The sequence below is a fragment of the Vitis vinifera genome, chromosome 9, assembly GCF_030704535.1.
Source record: "Vitis vinifera cultivar Pinot Noir 40024 chromosome 9, ASM3070453v1".
Taxonomy (NCBI): Eukaryota; Viridiplantae; Streptophyta; class Magnoliopsida; order Vitales; family Vitaceae; genus Vitis; species Vitis vinifera.
In genome coordinates, this window is record NC_081813.1 from 6,417,037 (window position 1) to 6,439,497 (window position 22,461).

Sequence of the window (22,461 nt, forward strand, 5' to 3'; positions counted from 1 at the left end):
CAATTTTTAAAAACAAAATAGAAGATATGAACCTATTTTCTAAAACTTGTTTTTAAATTAAAGAATAAAAAATAGTTTTAAAAATAAGTTTGGCATTATGTTTTAAGTTTTGAAAACAGTACCAAAAACAAGTAAGGAATTGAACCACAACGTAAGGAAATGTACTAATGATTTACTTTTGGCATTTCAGTGAATTGGACCAGAAATGCCTGGTTTCCCCAGTACTAACTAGACAAACCCCACTCAGACTTCCTTTTGCCTTTCTGAAAATGTCGGAGTGTGAACGTTTCCAACGCCTAGCAACATTGACTTCATATGTGAACCTCAATCATGGTTCAAATATTCATCAAGTGAAGGCACATGGATACTTTAATGGGGCAAAACCAGCATGTTAGCCAATCTATTTAAGATTGCTCTTGGCTGTATTTTTCTTTGAAGTCCTATTTTTTTCAAAAAAATATTTATATTATAAATGATTTTTTAATTTTTTTAAAATATTTTTTAAATTTTGTCAAATATTCCATTTCTTTTTTCTTTCAAAAAAAACTGTCAAACTGACTAATTTTGTAGATACAAAAGAGCCGCCGCAAATTAAGGTTGACCACGTAGGTGGCCGGATCAGACTCACCTACAAAGTGGAAAATATAAGTCCATAATTAAAGAGCTACAGTGTAGTCAAATAACAAGGCTGACCCACCAAACAATATCCTTCATTGACTGGCAAAAGGATGTACAATAAATGATTGAGCTATTCTCTGTAAAATTCAAAATCTGACCATACAGTAGAGAAGCTAAACAAAGAAAAGTAAGGAAATGCAACTGGCAACTACCACCAGTTACAAGACACAAAAATGGCAGCTACAGATGGAGGTCAAAATTCCCCAGCAAAAAAAATGTAATTTTAAGGCTTTACACTTGGCTAGTCAATCTGCTACCTGATCAGCTGAGCAGGGATTCCAATAGAAGTGCTCCCAAAATATAGCTAGATCCATGATCTGCTGCAACCACATATCATGCTTCAAGAGTCACAGCTTTTCCTTAAACAACCAAGGAAATAACAGTATTAGAACCTTCATCCAGTGGTAGGTTGGACAATCCCAAAGATTGAACCAAAAATGCAAGGATTCCACAAGGGCCTGAATCTGTGTCACAAATGGCTGAACCTAACTTAGCATGCATGGAAAAAGCCTTGATGCACCCTCATGATCTTTGATTGCTCTCATAATTTCCGTTCTTCCCAGGTTGTTGAATAGCAACTGTCAAAGTTTAAACTTGAGAACACTAGTTGGACATGGTTTTCACTCATCAGCTTGCACCTCCACAACACTGGTTCTTGGAAGAATAAGAAAGGCATCATTGGAGCAACTTCAAACTCAATTGAACGCCAGAGAAGGCATCCGTAACTGAAATCCAAAAGGAAAATGGAAAGCTGACAGCATCTCACAATGCCACCATAGGCCTCCACCTATGCTCACAAAATCTGGTATTCCTCTCAAGCCAGATTGCTCAAACCAAAGACAGACAAATGACTTAGCCATAAAATTTGCCTCTGGCATGCCCCCAAAATGCAATATTCAGCGTATCTACAATGGTCTTCGGAGGAATCCAGTCCATTCCTGCAGGCATAAATACTGTGTATCAAACCCCTAATACAACTGAGTAATGAAGCAAGAGATGATCCACTGACTTACTACAGTCCAGGAACATAATACAATCACCTATCAGAGCCACCTCACTAAATCGCCTCAACTACAACATGACATTGTTGCTAACCTTTTTATTCTTAATAGACCAACCAGAAGCCTTTGACTTTTGGTGTGGCTGTTGATTAAAAAAAAAAGGTTACAAGTATGTTAAAAAACTAAACAACACAACACAACACAAATATTCCCTTACATAACTGGAAAGCAATGTCATTTTTCTCCAATATCATGCAAATATAGTTGATTAGAAGAGTACAATAATATGATCTATCAGCACTTGAAAGACATCAAACTGATAATATGCCTGCACTAACACTGATAAAATGGTATTAACTCATAATTACAAGAAGCTATTCCCAACTGCTTTGAGAGCACAATCTGGAAAAAAAAAAAACCTATAATAAAGAAGTTGCAAAAATTTTGACTGCTGAAAAGATCAACAAAGGTGATATCGTACTTCAGGTTTTTAATGACAGAAGGACTGCAGAAGATGTATTTGGAAGCATTACTCCATGGGCGTTATTGAAGGTTATAAGGGGAATTTTGTGATATTATCAGAATAAGATAGTAATTTCACTGATGTAACTTTCTGATTGCCAACCATATACTTCATATATTAAAGCACCCATGATAATCACTTACTACTTCAGAAGTCAATTTTTGCTATCACTTCAGGAATGCCATAGTAAAAGGGAATGCTTAACTAAAATGCAGCAAACATGGTAACGTCATCACACAATTCCCATGGTTGAGAAAATATATGTTGAACTGTGGATGTTGCCTATCAGTCGTATTCAATATCACTCTTAATGTTGACAATAAGTAAAACAGGGAAATGGAAAAACTACACGATATTGTGTTTCTCAGTCATAAATTTGGCATTAGAAGAGCAATCATACATAAAGATTTGCTAGTGTTTTTTTGTCTGCTGGTGATGGGGCTCTTGGTCTTGGCAATATTAGCCACTTTTATTAGGCAAGAAGCAAAGCCTAGTCCTTGTGGACATTGGCTCTGCAAAATTGTACAGTACTCCATGCATGCATGCATAAGGCCCTATAGTTGAACAAGCAAGCACCAACTGCAACACACAAATCATAAGGGTCACAGGAATGTCAAGTAAAAAAGGGAAAATCATTTGACATAAGTTCTTTTAAAAAAAAAAAAAAACAAAAAACAAAAAGGAATTTTCTTGTTTAATCCTTAGCTATTTCTTCCAGCTACCCGGTGTAACAAAAACAGGAAAGATCAGTTTCCACCTGGCAATCTAGTTGTCACAGTGTGAAAAGGGTTACGGGATAATGGGATGACTGTGCAGCACTAACAAGCCATGTAACAGTGGAACTATTGATATCAAAGTGGTTGATTATAGCCAAAAGGCACCATGTCCATCCACACTTCTATTCTCCAGTAATGCTTTTGCAGCTATTTCACACTCTTCTAACTGGAAAATTAATGTTGAATAAATACAATAAATCTTTCTTATTGAAAGAAATGTTAGCTACAACTGGTATTTCCTTTTTCCATGTTTAGCCTAGTATCACCATTTATTGAAGGATTTGCCAAAATACCACAAAGAATTTTCAACAAAAACAGGAAAGATCAATTTCCACCTAGCAATCTAGTTGTCGCAGTGTGAAAAGGGTTGCGGGATAATGGGATGACTGTGCAGCACTAACAAGCCATGTAACAGTGGAACTATTGATATCAAAGTGGTTGATTATAGCCAAAAGGCACCATGTCCATCCACACTTCTATTCTCCAGTAATGCTTTTGCAGCTATTTCACACTCTCCTAACTGTAAAATTAATGTTGAATAAATACAATAAATCTTTCTTATTGAAAGAAATGTTAGCTGACAATTGGTATTTCCTTTTTCCATGTTTAGCCTAGTATCACCATTTATTGCAGGATTTGCCAAAATACCACAAAGAATTTTTCAAAATCATCATGCCAGATCAATCAGCTTGTCGCTCTATGGGATAACAAATAAGACATGGAGAATAATTTGGCATTGTGATAAAGAGGTTGTTTGCATGCTAACATGCAATTTTATTATTGTTGTTCTTGTCCTCCTTGTTGCATAAGGATATTTTCGTGTGTGAGCTTTCTAAAGAGCTGCCAATAAGTCAAAAATGACATGAGAGCACTTGCAACTTTCTTTTGTCACATAAATGTAAGGTGTTCCATAAAAAGAAATGCAACACCTATTCTTGATATTCTGAAGGTGCATAATGGGCTACATTGCATGGATACATGTCGATGAGAGAAGTAACCAAGGCTCAAGTGGCAACCAGTTGGGTGGGAATGGGAGGTTGCAAGTTCAATCCATATTAAAAATCAAAAAATAAAAATTAAAGAAGAAGAAGAAGAAGAAGAAGAACTTTCCTTTGCCATATAAATGTTAGGTGTAACCATAAAAAGAAATGCAACACCTATTCATGATATTCTAAAGGTGCATAATGGGCTCCATTGCATGGATAAATGTCAATGAGAAGTAACCAAAGCTAAAGTGGAAACACCTATTCTTGATATTCTAAGGGTGCATACTGGGCTACATTGCATGGATACATGTCAATGAGAGAAGTAACCAAGGCTCAAGTTGCAACCAATTGGGTGGGGATGGGAGGTTGCGAGTTCAATCCATATTAAAAATCAAAAAATAAAAATAAAGAAGAACAAGAAGAACAAGAAGAAGAAAAGGCTCAAGTGGCAACCAATTGGGTAGGGATGGGAGGTTGCAAGTTCAATCCATATTAAAAATCAAAAAATAAAGAAGAAAGAAGAAGAGTTCAGTCCTAAAATCCTTCAAACAAAAGGCATTAAGGTAAGGATTTGAAGAATGCACTGTCAAGTTTAAAATAAGGGAGTTGTGCTTCACCTTTAAGGCCTAACTCAAGTAGCATAGGGTTTGGTGGGATGGGGAGGTATATATATATATATATATATATGTATCAGTCTCAATAATTGATATAATTGATTCAGGAAGTCTCAAGGTGCATCAATCTTAGTATTCTAGATTGATATGGGGTGATATTCACAATATGCTAATTAAAAAGCTAAAAAAACTTCTAAGCAAATTATTAAAATTATGAGAACATAAATAAAACTAGGTAGACTAAAAAAATTAATAAATTAAACATCTATCACATTTAACATTATTTAAATAGTTGTAAAAGCATGCATTTTGATTAACATTATAATATTAAAAATTAAATATTCATAAATTGATACTGAGTCTTAGTTCTTAGAGCATGCTAAAGCAAGCAATTTTCAAACATGTTTCGTATTACAAATGCCCAATTGTAGGAGACATAATTCACTGATAAGTTTCAAATTTTCAGAATGTTTGCTAATATTAAAATTTATTTATTTCAATAGAATTGAGCCTATCCACTCCACTACAAAAAAATCATAAGTCATCACGGCATCAAACTTGATTGAGTGGGTGCGTTGTGCCTTAAAAAGCATGAAACATTAAGAAAACAATAATAAATGTGAATAATGCTTCAAAAGCATGTGATCCAAAAGTGTTATTTCAATGTGATTGGTGAGTCTATCTCACTTGCCTAAATGAAACTTGGGCCTCACCTCTACATCAAGCTAAGTGATCACACAACCTTATTCAAACCCACCGACACACCAAATCACATAAAACAAGGCAATTTTTTCTTTTACTTGCACACTTTTCTTGCACAATAAGCTCTGTTTCAACCAAAAGAGCAAAACCCACCACCACCCACTTACTGAAAACCATGTCATCCACCGATGCAGCTAGAGTATTGCCAATGCATGGAACCCATTTCAAATCACACTGCCAACTTCTACAAGTTGATGGAATTTGATTTCAAACCATGTCCTCCCTATTTTCTAGGGAAATTGAGAATCTGGTGTGAGATCTCTTTCCATTCTATGTATTATTCCGATTTTAATTTAATGAAGAAAACTATTTTTCTCCCCACCAAAACTTTCATAGTATCGGAGCTTTGGCCTCTTGATCAAAATTTGTCAATGGTGAAGACTGCAATAACAGGTGCTACTAATAATAAATGCATCAACAGAGGAAGCTTTGGAGGGCACTCAGTTTAGCCCTGCCATTTCATTTAATAGCCTAGAAAATTCCAACTTTCTTCATTTAACTATTCATAAATTGAATGGTAAACATTATATGGAATAGGTTTAGTCAGCAAAGTTGGTGATTGATGGAAAAAGGAGAACTTGGACATTTAACCAATGAAGTAAAAAGAATGGCAACTGACAATCCGAATATGAAGGCATGAAGATCTAAGAACTCCATGATAATTGTCTTGCTCATCAATTCTACGGAGCTTGAAATTGGAAAGCCTTTTTTGTTTTTACCAACTACTAAAGATATATACTTGGATTTGGAAAACTTGTCTCAAATATTCAGGTTGAAATCCAAGTTTTGGCAATCAAAGCAAGGAGATCATGAGGTAACCAAGTACTCTACAACGAAATGATGGCACTATGGCAAGACCTAGATTTGTGCTATGATGATGAATGAGATTGTCCCAAGGACAATGTAAGACACATGAAGAGAGGAAAATGACAAGAGTTTTTGTCTCATTAGCTAAACTCAACAAAAACTTGGATAATGTAAGAGGGTGGATCTTAAAAGGTATAGTCATGGGGAAGGAAAAATGGATGCCAAACAAATGGAAAAACCATGGTGTGACCACTGCAAACATCCATGGCATGTGCATGAAACCTGCTAGAAGATACGCGGTAAGCCACAAAACTGCAAGAAGAGAATAGGGATGAAGATCGTGCTTTTCAAGTTGGAAGTATCGATCAAGGGCAACAAACTTCCTCAAAGACTCTTGCTTTCACAAAGGAACTAATAGATCAACTGTGCAAACTTCTTCAATCATCCCAAACAAATCAGCCACCTTCTTATTCCTTAGCTCAGACAGGTAATTATCTTCCTGTAGCCCTTATTAGTGCCAATTCTAATTGTCCATGGATCATAGATTCAAGCATAACTGATCATACAATTGGTTCATCCAAGCTATTTTCATCTTGCAATCGGTGAGCAGGAAATTGAAAAGTTAAGATGGCCAATGGCTCACTTTCAGCTATATTTGAAAAATGGTCAATTGTTATCTCCTCATCTCTCACTCTTTAGAATGTCCTTTATGTTTCAAATTTGTCTTATAATTTATTGTCTAGTAGTAAACTAACATGAGATCAAAAGTGTCAAGCTAATTTTTTCTCATCTTGATGTGAGTTTCAAGATTTGAACTCAAGGAGGATGATTGAAAGTGCTAGACAAAGTGGAAGACTCTACTTCTTTGAAGTTGGAACTGAATTGGACAGACAATCTCAAAGCACTTGCTTTGAATCTATTTCCATTTCTAGTGAAAATGAAATAATATTATGGCACCTTACGTTAGGTCATCCCAACTTTAGATATTATCTATTTCGAAATTTGTTTAGCAATAAAGATCCATATTTGTTTCAATGTGACATGTGTGAATTGCCAAAACACTTTCGAGAATCTTTTCCTTTACAATCTTATAAACCCTCTAAATCATTTTTTAACTGTTCACAGTGATGTTCAGGGACCATCTAGGGGTAGTACACTCTCAAGTAAAAAATGGTTTATGGCTTTCATTGATTATCACACAAGAATATTTTGGGTGTATTTATTAAAAGAAAAATCTTAAGTTGAACAAGTTTTTAAAAATTTTCACAAAATGATTCAAACACAATTTCAAGCAAATATTTAAGTTTTTAGAAGTGATGGAAAGAAATATTTCAACACAATCTTAGGAAAATATTTTCCTGAAAAAAAGGATTTGATAATCAATAATCAGATGATTCACAAATCGTCTATTCAAATTAAATGGTATAGTGCACTAGAGTTCTTGTAATGAAACACTATAACAAAATGGAGTGGTTGAAAGAAAAAATAAATACCTTTTGGAAGTGGCTCGATCATTGCTTTTTTCAACAAAAGTTCCTAAGTATTAATGGGGAGAAGGCCAAAAGAGTTTTAAAATTCCAAACTCCCTCCCATGTTTTCAAAAATTCCTTTTCTACATCATAGGTTTCAACAGATTTACCCTTATGTTTCAAAAACTCTCTCCCACGTCTTTTCAATTTTTTGTTGCATTGCTTTTGTTCATGTCCACAATCACAACCATGCAAAACTTGATCCTAGAGCAAAAAAATGTATTTTTGTTGGCTATTCTCCAACATAAAAGGGGTATAAATGTTTTGATCCCATTTCAAAAAAAAAAAATTGTTTTCATGGATGTAACTTTGTTTGAAACAAAATTCAAGGAAAGGATAACTCCACTTTGCAGCAATGTCATAAATCTGATCCAAGAACAAATCAACGTTCAAATCCCAAGTCAAGTAAAACTTTTCCCAAGTTGGTAATCTTGATATTCCTATTGCTCATCGAAAGGGTGTTAAAGCTTGTACTAAACATCCTATGTCTAATTTTGTATCCTATGAATGTCTATCATCATCTCTTGTTGCTTTTACCACACAACTCTCCAATGTAGAAATTCCCAAGACTGTATGGATGCTTTAAATGTTCCTAAATGAAAGGAGAACTAAAGGCTCTTGAGAAGAACAAAACTTGGGAGGTAGTGAACCTTACCTAAAGGTAAGTCTACTATTGGCTTCAAGTGGGTGTTTATAATCAAATACAACTCTGATGGCTCATTGGAACGATATAAGGCTTGGTTGGTGGCCAAAGGTTTCACTCAAATGTATGGCATTAATTACTTAGAGACATTTGCACCAGTTGCAAAGCTAAATACAATAAGAGTGCTCTTGTCAATTGCTACCTATTTGGATTGACCGTTGCAACAACTTAATGTCAAAAATGCTTTATTCAATAGTGATATAGAGGAGTAGGTATCCATGGATTCCCTTCTTGGCTTCGACGAAAGGTTCAGTTCCAAGGTAAGGAAACTAAAAAAAATCTTTATATAGACTTTAAGCAATCCCCTAGAGCATGGTTTGAGAAGTTTACTCGATTAGTTAAAAGGCAAGGGTACCTTCAAGGATAAACAAATCATACTATGTTCATGAAGTTTTTAGTCAAAAGGAAGGTTGCAATTCTAATAGTCTATATACATGACATCATCCTCACCGGTGCTGATGTAAAGGAGATGGACAGGTTAAAGAAGAGTTTAGCTTCAAAGTTCGAGATTAAAGATCTTAGATCATTGAAATATTTCCTTGGTATGGAAGTGACACATTCCAAGAAAGGGATTATTGTACCTCAACAAATATACATACTAAACCTTTTGAGAGAGATAGGAATGAGAGGTTGTAAACCCCCAAATAATCCCATGGATCTAAATTTGAAGCTTAGGGAAAAGCGGGAAGGAGTTCCTGTGGATACTGCAAGAGAGCAGAGGTTGGTGGACAAGTTAATCTATTTATCCCACACTCAGCCAAATATTGCCTTTGTTGTTAGCGTGGTGAGGCACTTTATGCACGCCCCATATGAAGAACATCTTGAAGTCGTCTATAATATTCTAAGGTATTTATTCTTTAAGAAGAACGAACAGCGGAGCATTGAAATCCATACTGATGCAAACTAGTCCGAATCTGTCACAGATAGAAGATCCACCTCATGGTATTGAACCTTTGTTTAGAATAATCTAGTTACTTGGAGAAGCAAAAAATAGTGTTGTCGCTCAAGAAGTATCAAAGCTAAGTTCAGAACAATGCATGGAATATGTAAAATATTGTGGTTAAAAGGAGTCCTAGAGGAGCTAAGGAAACCTTTTGAGCTTCCCATGAAACTGTACTATGATAACAAAGCAGCAATCAGCATTGCCCAAAACCCAATACAACATGACAAGACCAAGCATATGGAGATCAACCAACACTTCATCAAGGAGAAACTTGAGATTGGTGTTATTTGTTTGCCATTAGTTCCAATCACACAACAAATAGCAGATATTTTAACCAAGGGGCACATGAGACCTAACCTAGAACATCTAATCAGCAAGTTGGACATGATAAATATCTATGCTCCAACTTAAAGGGGAGTGACAAAAAGTTAGGGAATTTGTTAGTTAGTTTTTCTCTTAATAAATTCAAATTTTAGGGATATTAGGGAGTTGTTCGGTTTGTTTTTTTTGTTTGAGTAGTTCTTATTTTCTAGGAAGGTTGAGATTTTGGTGTGAGATCCCTCTCTATCAAAGTTTTTAAAGGCAAAAGTATAAGACGAAGCGTTTTAGTGCTCATGAGGCAAGGTGTAAGCCTCAGGGTGTTGAGACATAAGCCTTTTAAGATTCTAATTTATATAGGTAATAAATATTTAAAATAAATCAAATTAAATTAAATGAATGATAAGTTTCACAATAAATTCATTTGTTACATAAACCATATTAATAATTCCATAACATAAATGAAAAAATAATAATAATTGGATTTCATAAATTTTTTGCTATTTGAAAATAATAATAATTGAAGTACATAATCATTTTTATTTGAAAAATAATAATAATTATATTATATGATTGACATATAGAAAAAAAATATTATAAAATAAGAATATAAAAAAAAATTAAAAAAGTGACATATATTTCTAAATCTATTATAATATCCTTGTATATTTGACAATGATTTAATGGAAAGTAAAATATTTTCCTTCCAGCAATTTCAAAAAAGGAAAAAAAAAAATGGAAACTCAATCAACAAATAGGAAATAATGACATTTGGTTTGACTTTTCACACAAATCAAAGAAAAAAAAACAAACACAAAACAAGGAAAGAAGAGAGAAAAAGAGAGGGACACACAAAAATAGAAAGAGAAGATGAGAGAGATGTAGAAACACACACACACACATAGAGAGAGAGAGAGAGAGAGAAGAGACGAAAAAACAAGAGAGACGAGGGAAAAAACCTGCAACCCAAGAAATAGAAAGGCAACAACCCCAACAAGAGCAAAATTGAGTTGAAACGATGAGGACTATCTTCTCTTCTCTTGATCTATTTCTATTAGATTTTTTTTTTTTCCTTGGGTACATCCTCAACCCTGAAGATGTGAAAAGGGCATTTGAGGCATGCCTCAGCCATGCCATGCCTTGAATAGACATTTAATGGCTAACGTTTCTTTTCTTACGCCTCAACGCATTTTGCAGCTGCCTTGCCTTGAAGTGTGCCTCAATGCTTGCCTGAGGAACAACTTTAAAAACTTTGCTCTATATTTATTCCATGTACTATTCTGATTTTAATTTAATGAAGAAAGCTATTTTTCTCCCCACAAAAACTCTCAAATGCCTAAAAAGGTCAACTTACAAACCCAATGTCCATCTCACACACCTATTTGAGATCTCTAACCACTAAAAATCAAATGGTCGGCCCATTTTCAAAAGTACCTCACTGTTGTCCAAGAAAAGAAGGCAACCTTTAACTCCAAACCTCATCAATTGGAAATCCTAATCTTTCCTTGATTGATAACATACCATAAAAGGAGTTCGTTTTCAAATATTTTAGCTTCTCCCCACCATCTTCCTCCTCCCCCCATGTCCTCCCAACATGTCAAAAACACTATGATTTGTTAACATGCACATGCATGTTTTTGATCTAGCATGGACATGGGGAGTCAAACAAAATCCCCATATTTTATTTATAAGTGCAATTTATTAAGAGATCTGTATATTCATTCATATTTTTAGTTTTGAGTGTCTATCTAGAAGAACACAGAGATAAATTTGTTCAGAAAGGAACAATACAATCACAAGTTACATAACAAGAAGGCATTGGCCCTAGTTCTTTGGTATATATTCATGGAAACACATAAATTATATAGAAACAAAACAAAGAAAAATAAAACAATATTCTCTCAACATACCTCAAAAGTAATGTCACTCCTGCTTTAGTATCGTGCAAATATAGTTGATTACTAAACTACCAGCTTTTAATTTGTTTGCACTTGAAAGGCATCAAAATGTCTGCATAAGCAGCAATAAACTGATATTAATTCATAATTATGGGCAGCTATTCAAAATTACTCAGGAATAGAGAACATAATCTGTAAAATTTTCCTACCATGAAGGAACTGCATGAATTTGGCAGCTGAATGGATGACAAAGGCCATATTGAATTTAGGGTTTCACTGACAGAAGGCCAGATGAAAATATATTTGGATGATTTTTCCATGGGCCTAATGAGATAAAAAGAGGAACTCTGAAGTATTAAGAGGATAGGATATTAATTTTTCATCATACCCCCATCATTTCATGTAAGCACCCATTCTTCAGTTTGTAGATGAACCAAGTGAGGTTTTTGAGCTCCCCTCATTCCCCTAACTTACTGAGACTTGGATATTGTCCCCTACTTTGCTATGAGATTGGCATTCTTCAAACATTGTCTGCAAAATCACTGAAGCCTCAGATGTTCCTTGAGGCAAGTACTGGTCTAAAATCGATGAGTAATTGACTGCAATTTGGAGCTCCCTCTCATTCAAATTGCAAGAAACAATATTTTTCCATTCCTTTGATCTCCCTTCCAAGCAAACACCATGTAGCAGGGCAACAAAAGAAACAGAATCTGGAATGCAGCCCTTGCTTGTCATTTTGTTGCTCAACTGCAATGCAGTTCTGAACATTCCATATTGGCAAAGGCAAATAAGGATGGAATTATAAGCAGCAGACCTTGGAGCCCATCCATCTGATATCATTCTTCCAAAAAAATTCAGAAACATGGACTGCTTATTCTCTTGAAACTCATTTCCTTTCTCAGAAATTGCACGAGTTCCATTTTTTGAGAACCCATTTACAAGATAATTGAAGGTAACATCATTAGGAACACACTTGTTCATGAGCATCTCTTCAAAAAAGGAGGCTGCATCTATAAGTTTAGCCTCCTTACAAAAGCTCCCAATAAGAATACTGTATGTAACCACATTGGGCACCAAACCACAAGCTTGCATCTCTCTGAAAATTTTTAGGGATCGATGTAAGTCTCCCTTGCGGCAAAACCCATTAATCAGAGAGGTGTAAGTAACCACATTTGGCTTGCATTTCATTTTCACCATCTCTCTAAACATCTTCTGTGCACCATCTAAGTCATGCTGCTTTACATACCCATCTATTACAGTGGAATAAGTGAACTCATCTGGAGCAAGGTGTCGTTTCTTCATTCTATTGATGCATGCCATAGCATCCTTCATCATTCCAAACTTACAGTAGCCCTTAATCATGGCGTTGTACCCAACAATGCCAGGATTCATGCCCTTTTCAATTGTGAGCTCAAATAGCTTCCTTGCCTCATCTAGGTTGCCATTTCTAATGAACCCATCCACTAGAGTGGCATAAACAAATGCATCAGGTAGAACACTTTGGTCAAGCATCTCGGCAAGCAGCAGCTTAGCTGCAGGAAGCTTAAATTTCTTGCAAAGACCACTCATCAAGATGTTGTAAATACCCGCATCAGGGAACACTCCTCTTTCCAGCATCTTTTCTCGAATAGTCAATGCAACATCAACCTCACCAGCTACAACAAGGCCATGAACCAGAGCTCCATAAGTAACCAAGTCAGGTTTATGTCCTCTTTCTGTCATCTCAATGAGCCAATTTGAAGCCCTGTCATATCCTCCCTGTTTACAATAGGCATGTATAAGCGGAGTATAACTAAATTTATTTGGCATCAATCCCTTCCCTAATGCCTGCTCTAGAAGTTGATCAGCTTCCGAGACCTTACCATCCCTGCATGAACCAGAAATTAGAGTATTATACGTCACAATATCCGGCTTACAACCACATTCAATCATACCTTCTATGGTCTCCACTGCCTTAACAATGTGACCGTGCTTATATCTAGCATCAATAATAGTATTATAAACTTGAACATTAACTGTCAAACCCCTTGAATTCATTTCCATTAAAAGCCTATCAATGGCCTTAAAATCCCCCTTCTTGCAAAATCCATTTATAATGGCCCCATAAGTTTCCACAGTTGGCAAGAACCCTTTCAATTTCAACTCTATGAACAACCCATTAGCCATTTCCATGTCACCTTTCTTGCAATACCCATCAATAAGTGTATTGTAAAAGATAATATTTGGTATGCAACCCTGTCCCCACCTATCTTCTATCAACTTTCTACCCTCCTCAAGTTTCCCCTCCTTACAAAGACCCTTCACCATTATACAAGTACTATAATTATCAACACATCTATCTCCAGCACCATCTATCTCAAGCATTTCATCATACAACTTGCGCGCAATTTCAATCCTACCAAGTTTCACGAGCATGTTAAGCAACGAGTTACAAGCTATTACGTCCGGAAAATAAGTGTACGTTTTAAGCACAAAATAGTATAATTCAAGAGCTTTCTCAACCAACCCAGAATCTGAATAAGCTTGAATTACAATGCTCATCGCTTCCCGGGTTGGTGACATTTCTTCAACTCTCATATTCTCCAACACAACTTCCATCTCCGAGAACACTCTCGACCTCGCCAAGAGTTTCAAAAGCGAAGAATACGCAAACCCATTTATGGGACCAGAATACTGTCCTCTGGAGACCCAATCGAAGAACTTTAGACCCAATTCAACATCACGAATTCGATCGAGCACTAAATGGGCAACATCGGATGCGAGAACCTCGGATTCGGAGAATCGGGTTTGGAGGTTTTCTTCCCATTGGTTGTGGGTATGGAGGACCTCTAAGATATCTTTGACGAGGTTGTTGATGCGGGGTTTAAGAGAGGGTTTAGAGGGAGGAGTGGGTTTGGCTTTGGATTTGATAAGACAGAGAAGGGTTTTAGACATGAGAGAGAGAGGTCTGGGGGTTTTAGAGGCTAGAGAATTGTTGGAAAACTTGGGTACATTTTGCGGAGAAAAGGAGGATGGAGACGGAGAAGAAGACGGAGTGGTCTGCTTGTTCCGGCTAGAGAAATTTAAAAATAATAGATTAATAATAATAATAATAATATTGTTTTTATTTATGTTTGTTCTTAAACAGGTTCATTTCCCATTGTTTTGGTGAATTAAACATTCAGACCTGATGCATCTGTGTGTCTTTCGGTGTGACTCCAAATTCGCAAATATTAAGGGTATGTTTGGTTCTAAATGATAATTTTATATTTAATTATATCATTAAAAAATACCAAAAAAATAAAATGTAATTAAATTAAATTAAAAACTTATACATTCTTAAATTATTTCATTTTTATATCAAATAGTTAAAATAAACTAAATAAATTTAAAATAATATATAAAATTAATTTATTAATTTTAAATTTATTTTTTATTTTTCTTAGATTTTTTCTTTCTCCTATTTTTTCTCTTTATTTTCTCTCTTACATTTCCCTTGATTTGTTTAGAACACACACATAACCTAAAAGTAAATTTGATAACATTTATAAAAACAATTAGTATAAAAAGAGTTTTTTTTAAAAAAATATATATATACTTTTGATCAATTTTTAAAAACACTTTTAAAAAATTAAAAAAGCATTTCCCTCGCAAAAACCATTGAGAAAAAAAATACTTCTATCAAGAGTTCGTTTGACAATGATTCTTAAAAACACTTTTAATCTTTTTAACATTTAAAATTTTTTATTCTTTAAGTATTAAAAACGTTATAAACATTTTCTAAAATCATTATCAAACATACTCCAAGAATATTTACAATCTTTCTACTTTAAGTGTTTTTAATTAAAGCATTTTCAAAAAACACTACAAAACTTTTGTTTAACCCACCACTGTTTCCTAACAAATTTAAAGTGTTTTCTAAATTTTATCACATTTTACTTTTTTTCAAAAACATTTTTTAAACTAAAAGTGTTTTATAAATTTTGTCTATCTTAATTTTTCTTTAAAAACATTTCTTAAGCTAAAAGTATTTTTTTAAAACACTATCAAATAAAAAATACTTCCCATGGAAGTACATCAAACACACTCTTAAGAGCCTCTTTGGAGTGATTTTGAGAGAATTAAACACTTTTTTTTCTAAAAAATTTGATGTTTGACAAACTCTTAATAATCATTTTTAAAGATATGGAGATTCACTACCAAGTGATTTATGAAGAATTATTTGAAGGTAACTTTTTAAAAACACTTTTGAAAAACACCATATATTAAAGTCAATATCACCCCAAACATTCTCTAAATCACATATCCAATTGCAGATACCAACCATTTTTTCTCATATCTTCAGAGATGAAGCAGCCTCTTCAAATGGGGGCACAACTATGGAATGGTGGTGTCCAATCAAAAAAAAAAAAACTATGGAATGGTGGTGGTGTAGAAAGGCAAAGATATGCAATAACAAAAAAATTTCCCCAACTAAAAACAGGGAGACTGAAGAGAGCTTGCACATGAGAATGAAGCTAAAGCCTGAACTGGTCTGTTCTTGATTCAGGGAATACATAAATGAGCGCAATTCCTAAGCAGCAATGACTGGATCAACATAGTATTAGTATGAATCATAACTCAGATTCATTCTAACTTCTGAAGCATAATTTTCATACATTTCCCTGATTGAAACCCACTTCACTTTGATTAATTCAATATCTACATGCATATGCACCATTGCGGTCGATTTTTGCACTGGACAGGTGATGACAGTGTGATGTAATTGACCGTGCCTTCTTCCAGAAAATGCAAAAAAACAGAGGGTGAAGAAAACATGGCTGAGAGTTAATATTGCTTTTATCCCTCCTGGACTCTCAAAATTTTTGAGGGTTCAATGTCCACTGGAATTGTGTTCCAACTAATATCATTCGTTTAATTCCTTTCATTATGTACTATCAGAAGTACATTGCACCTTGGGCTGCTGGCCAGAGTAGAAAATATCACCTGCTAGTCATTTGTGCTTGACCTTACAACATCAAGCAGTTGCTGAAAATTGTTGATTCACTCTCCCAATTCAGTGTAGAAGCTTCCAACTATCAAAATCTGCACCAGAAATCAGAGGGTTAGCATGAGTTTCAGTTTAATTGGAAATCCACTCTAAAATGTCATTTCAACTCTGTTTTTCTCAAAGTTCAGGCATTTTTAACTCATGGAGAACTCATGATAGTTCAGTAAGATATTTCTTCATTTCTCACAAGAGTAATGGGAAGAGAGAATCTCAAATGAAATCATCCACTCTGATTCTCTCCAAAAATTTTGTTCCTATACTTCCTATAGAATTTCATACTCACTTTCCAAAAACTCTTCTATAATGACAAGTTGCAATTGTTAGTAGCACATGGGAAGGTAAACACTAATGACAAGTTGCAATTGAGAAGACCCTACAAAGCCCTCTGTCCTCAATGGTGCATTCTTTGCAAAAGAAATGGAGAGTCGATTGACCATCTTTTTCTTCATTGTCCCGTCACCATTGGACTTTGGCACAGGTTGTTCAATCTAGTAGGTGTGATTTGGGTCCCTCCAAGGAGCATTGAGGATATGTTGGTTATTTCCTTTAGAGGCTTGGGGAACTCAGTAAGAGGCAAGATTCTTTGGCAAATTGCTTGCCTTACTTTGATTTGGATGGTGTGGCAAGAAAGGAATAATAGAATCTTTGAGGATAAAGGGAGAACAGAAGAGGTGGTGTGGGATTTGATTCGGTTTTACTCTTCTCTTTGGGCTTCTTGTACTGAAGTTTTTAGAGGAGTTCCTCTAAGTATTCTACAAATCAATTGGATTGGGGTTTGCGTTTAAAGAGTTTGAAGATTGTTGGGTTTTCTCTTGTTTTTAGATTACTATTGTTGGGTGTTTTCCTTGGTTATTGTGTAGGAAGGACCTCTCATCCTTCCCTTGGTGTTTTTTTTCTCTTTCTTTTGTCTCTTTTTTCTCTTCTGTATTTGTTCTTTTATTAATATAATCTTCTTCGTTTCTGATCAAAAAAAAAAAAATACCCACTTCTATCTTCTGTAGTCTCCCAGGCTTTCTAAAAACTGTTTTCTTTTCTCAAAACAATTTTTTTCTTATCTCTAGAAGTCCATCTTTCTAAGACCCTCCTTTTCTCTAAAATTTCTATTTTACTCTCTAAAACTCTCTCCATAAAAACTATACTCTTTCTGACCTGCAAGAAAGCCTAGACTGGTGTTCATAAATCTCACCACTACCCACTTTTATTGCCTCACCACAGCAACTCCACTGCTCGTCATGGTGGAGTTTACCAACTTCAGATAAAATGAGCTTAGTTTTTTATCACTCACATAAACATGAATGAATTTGAAGGAATAGATTCTTTTACACACTGGAGACAATTTTGGACATGAAGAGGAGACAAGGACCACAACAGCCATTACATGGATTAGAGGGTCATCATTCCAGAATTTTAAGAGTCATGTGCTCATACATGACATTTTTCTATCATACTTCATTTGGAAAACATCTAATGCACAACTTGAAACAGCAGGGATGGTATTAGCTGAAAAACATTTGGATGGTTAAGACCAAATAGACCAAAGTTTTGTTTGGGAGGTGGGTTATAAAATATAATTTATGGTTTGTACATAATTTATACTTTTACCCCTTAAGTTACAGCTTCTGAAATCTAAACATCCCAAGTCCCAATCAACTCAAAAGCAATAAATAGGATCATGATAATATAGACACACACATACATCCCTACTTCTCAACAACTGACCAACTATAATCAGAAGAAAGAATGGCAAAATATGTTCATAATAAAATCATCCTATAAATATGGAAATAATCTAATTCTCTTCACCAAGTTGAGTGCATCTACTGCTGTGAAACCTTTAACACAGATAGAATTGGGGACATAAACCCAGTCTCACTTTTGACTGCAATCAGATACATTACTATGGTAGAAGGCATTTCAATAAACTAGTCAAAAGCTTCTGATAGGAACTCCCCCAAGAGAACTAATTGACATAATGCTAGATAATTGTGCGAACATCAACCCAGAATCACTGAAACTAAACTTCAGACACATGCACCAGGAAGGCCTGATCAATGCCACCTCAAATCAAATGATATACAAATCAAATAAAAATCAGAAACGAGATCAAATTTGTTATAATACTAGCATTTGAACATAGAAGAAAGAATTGAATCAATGAAAAAGAGCTATCTTGGGCCACCTAGGGCCTCTTCATGCAAGTATGGCCGCACAACTTGTTAAACGCATCATTTTAATTTCCTCTGGCATGCTTAGTAATTAATTCACCTTTAGCCCTCTTTCACATTCTAATTACCGCTGAAAGCAGATTGGACTTGAACCACTAACCAGCAATTTAGTTTGAGATATACTTGTCACTCTTAGTTATACATGTATATGTACAAGCACAGTTACCACACAAAGAGACAACCAAGACATGATAATATTAATTTTAGGTGAGTAAGCAAAATGCAGCAACAAAGACAGTTTTCCTTGTATGATTATCAGTAGCAATTGCTTACGAGTAATTTTTTTTTTTTTTTTTGATCAGTCACTTAACGGGTAATCAGTATATGTATGTCTTCATGCATACTTTGAAAAGCTATTTCATGCCAATGTAACAATTACGCATATGTAAGTATGTGGATTCCTTATCCAAAAACTGCATAATCTTTTCAAACGTTTTTTGCCTCTCTCATTTTAAGACATTTTTCTATAATTAACAGAATATGTTTATGCCTCATGCTTCTGATTAATGCATTTTATGTCAAATGTACATAATCTTTCATAACTTATCAAGATTTGGTACTCTCTCCTTTTTGTACATTCTAAAAATAAACTGCATAGTAATTATGCTTCATGCTTCTGATAATGCAAACAAGCAACAATGTGTACATGGTCTAACTTTAAAGCATTGCTCTATACTAATGAATCATTCAAATCAACACATTTTAACCCTTTAGTATTGTTTGAAAAGCTATCCAGGTCATTTCTCTTAGTAGACTAATACAGAGTCCTTTTAGTATTATTGACATATTTTAGGATATCACAACAACTATTCAAATGGATTATCATTTCAAAACCTACAGTAGCTACCAGGTCTAGTACACTATCTTACTGAATGAATTAAAAAAATAAAAATAAAATAAAACATAGTGACTATTACTCTTACCACTAGCTCATGGAGTTCATATGAAATCTTTTGACCTTCATAGACAACAAATTGGAACTCCAAAATTTAGGAATAGCAATAATGCAACTACAAGTATTGGTTATGTGCATATAAAATCAATAAATTTACTGAACCTAACAACAACAAGCCAAACATTTGGGGGGGAAATTTACCAATATAGCATTCGGGATATCTAATGAGGAGAAATTGCTTTCTTTCCATTGGTCCTTCTGTTCCTTACCACCAAAGCTGAAAACATCAGACAAGACATGCAGCATCTCAGGAATTCTTTTTTGTTTGATAGGCAAAGCAAAAATTTGTTAAAAAAGAGCACCTAAAAAAACACAAGACCAACAACAACAAAAACGAAAAATGAAAAACAAAACAAAACAGGGCACAACCCAACATTATCTACCACAATATCAAATTTTATTACATGTGGCTACTGTAATATATACCACCATATATTATACTCAATATTTTCCAAGAAACTGGAAGATGGGAATAATATGGATACACATGCATGCAAGGCAAACATACATCAGGACATTCAACATAGTTTTAAGACGGCAAATATTTTCCTCATAAAACTCATCCCACAGACCACCTTAAAAAATAAATAAATAAAGGACAACTGATGAAGCTAACAGAGAGAACTTACAAGAACTTGGGTGATTGTGAACTCTCATTTCATCACAAGCTTGATTGAGATGGTATAGCATATCTTCTTTCTGATGTTAAGCCATAAAAATCTATATATCCAGTCAATTTCTCAGATCTACAAAGAATTGAGTGAAAAGAATATCAGCTCATCTTAAGCTGCACCATAACATAAACCAACCAATCCCTCATTTTCAGTCTATTGCTTCTTGGACAATACAGATTCAAACACACCAAGTTGATTCTTAGAAAATGAGGGCACCCTTTTCCGAGCCAACCTTAATATCACCTTAGCTTTGTCAATCTCCCCATTGCCCTTAAGGCCTTCAAGTAGTTTATAGATGGTATCCACATTCAGAGACCAGTTTCTATTCATGCAGTCTTTGCACATCGTGTATGCCATATCAAACTCTCCTCCCTTACAAAGATAATGAATCATGGTCTGATAGATCTTAACATTGGGCTTATAACCCTTCCCATGTAAAGCGGAATAAACCTTTTTTGCCATTTCAAGATAACCAGCCTGGCAAAACCCTTTGATGACCAAATTATATGTAACCTCATCCGGGGTTATTCCGAGATACTCCATCATACCCATCAAACTATTAGCTTGCCACGCTCTTCTCCTATTAACCAAGTACTGAATCCTAACATTAAAAGTTGCAAGATTCGGTAAACAACCCTTCATCACCATAAGATTCCACAAGCCGTTGCCAACCTCCCATCGGTTACTCTTATAAAATGCGGATATAAGTGTAGTATAAGTCACAACATCTGGGTTTACACCAGCTTTCTCCATCTCTATCATGACCATATATGCTTTTTCCAATATATCCATATCGCAAAGAGCCTTAATAACAATATTAACCGAAAAAACATCCAATTCAATGCCAAATTTAAAAGGAACATCTCTGAGAAACAAATCAATGGCTTCTAAATCATAGCTTTGTGTCAAAACCTTAAGGGCAGCATTAAATGATTTAACAGTCCTTTGACACCCAAATAAATGCATGTCATAGAAAGTATCAACAGCTTGTTTAATCATCCCAGCCTTACCATACAACATTATAATCCGAACAATGAACCCTTCACGCCGACCCTGAGGCAGAGTCTTTTGGTGCTCAAGCAAATGCTCGATGTAGTCGAACCGTCCAGCCCCTGCTAGCCTGGAAACCGTGTCCTCAAATGCAAATCGGTTCTCGACAACAAGCCTATTATGGGCATTAGCTTTGAACAATTGAAATAGCCTTTCGGGGTCTCGCTCGGCCTTAAGCTTGACAAGGGCAGGTTCTTCCAAGGGTTTATCAGGTTTTTTAATGCAATTTGATTTGGCACTTGTAACAGTTTCAGCAACAGGCGCAATGGCGGTGATGGCGGCGGCGTGGCAGAATCTGCGAATGGGACGCAGAGAGAGCATGTTCTATAGTTTCTGATGTAATTGAAGAATACCCATCTACTCAAATCATGATTTTCAGCATCTCCGTATCAAAAATCTTAACCACCCATGAAAAAACCCAGAAATCCAATTACAAGAAACAATCAAATCAATACAAACAATGTGTACTTTCAGGACTTCAATGTATCTTCGGTTTGATCCGTGAAAATCAGATAAGAAAATGAAAATTGAAGAAAGAGATGAAAGAATGGCTTAGCTGCTACTGAGTTGATCTGTGCGAAAGGAAATGGATGAAAACCTAAGTACAACCCCCAACGGACTGAAAGGAAATGAGAGTTTTGTGCCGTGGGGGTTTTTGGGGTTTTGAAAGGAGCCACCGTGTGGTAGGCGTTTTGCTGTCGCTTCTTAGGTTTTGGTTTGGGAAATGAATATGGGTCAGATCCTTGGATCCAAGTGACTCCTTGGTCGGATCCTGTCCAGGTGGATCCATATTGCCAAGATTCTTGCAAATAGGATTAGATTTTCATTCAGGCCCTTTTTCATGTCTTCAGCATTTCCAAAAATCTAAAAATATAAATAAAAAAATATTAATGTAATTTAAATTTTTATTTTTTATTTTTTAAAATAAAAAGAGTATTATTTATTATTTTTATTTTTATTTTTAAAATATTAAGTAAGTCTAATAATGCA

The 22,461-nt window shown here is 35.0% G+C and overlaps 2 protein-coding genes across 3 annotated transcripts; both read right to left on the bottom strand.

Moving 5' to 3' along the window:
* Positions 1–689: 689 nt before the first annotated feature.
* Positions 690–14,611, bottom strand: LOC100853298 (pentatricopeptide repeat-containing protein At1g52620). Of its 2 annotated transcripts, none has more exons than XM_059739540.1 (3): positions 11,748–14,611; positions 11,551–11,650; positions 690–1,616 (listed from the first exon to the last, which is right to left on the bottom strand). In XM_059739540.1, the coding sequence occupies exon 1, from the start codon at positions 14,470–14,472 to the stop codon at positions 12,004–12,006; it is 2,469 nt and encodes an 822-aa protein (XP_059595523.1). In that variant the 5' UTR covers positions 14,473–14,611; the 3' UTR covers positions 690–1,616; positions 11,551–11,650; positions 11,748–12,003. The 2 variants fall into 2 exon arrangements, with proteins under 2 accessions (XP_059595523.1, XP_059595524.1); XM_059739541.1 differs by having other exon boundaries at positions 11,551–11,669.
* A 1,418-nt stretch (positions 14,612–16,029) lies between these two features.
* On the bottom strand, positions 16,030–22,296 carry LOC100252569 (pentatricopeptide repeat-containing protein At1g80150, mitochondrial). The gene is made up of 3 exons (XM_002267021.5): positions 20,377–22,296; positions 19,889–19,964; positions 16,030–16,602 (listed from the first exon to the last, which is right to left on the bottom strand). The coding sequence occupies exon 1, from the start codon at positions 21,790–21,792 to the stop codon at positions 20,575–20,577; it is 1,218 nt and encodes a 405-aa protein (XP_002267057.2). The 5' UTR covers positions 21,793–22,296; the 3' UTR covers positions 16,030–16,602; positions 19,889–19,964; positions 20,377–20,574.
* Between the last annotated feature and the right edge of the window lie 165 nt (positions 22,297–22,461).

Bases quoted from the DNA above. Each gene is read 5' to 3' on its own strand.
- LOC100853298 (XM_059739540.1), bottom strand. From the start codon at position 14,472: ATGTCTAAAACCCTTCTCTGTCTTATCAAATCCAAAGCCAAACCCACT.
- LOC100252569 (XM_002267021.5), bottom strand. From the start codon at position 21,792: ATGCTCTCTCTGCGTCCCATTCGCAGATTCTGCCACGCCGCCGCCATC.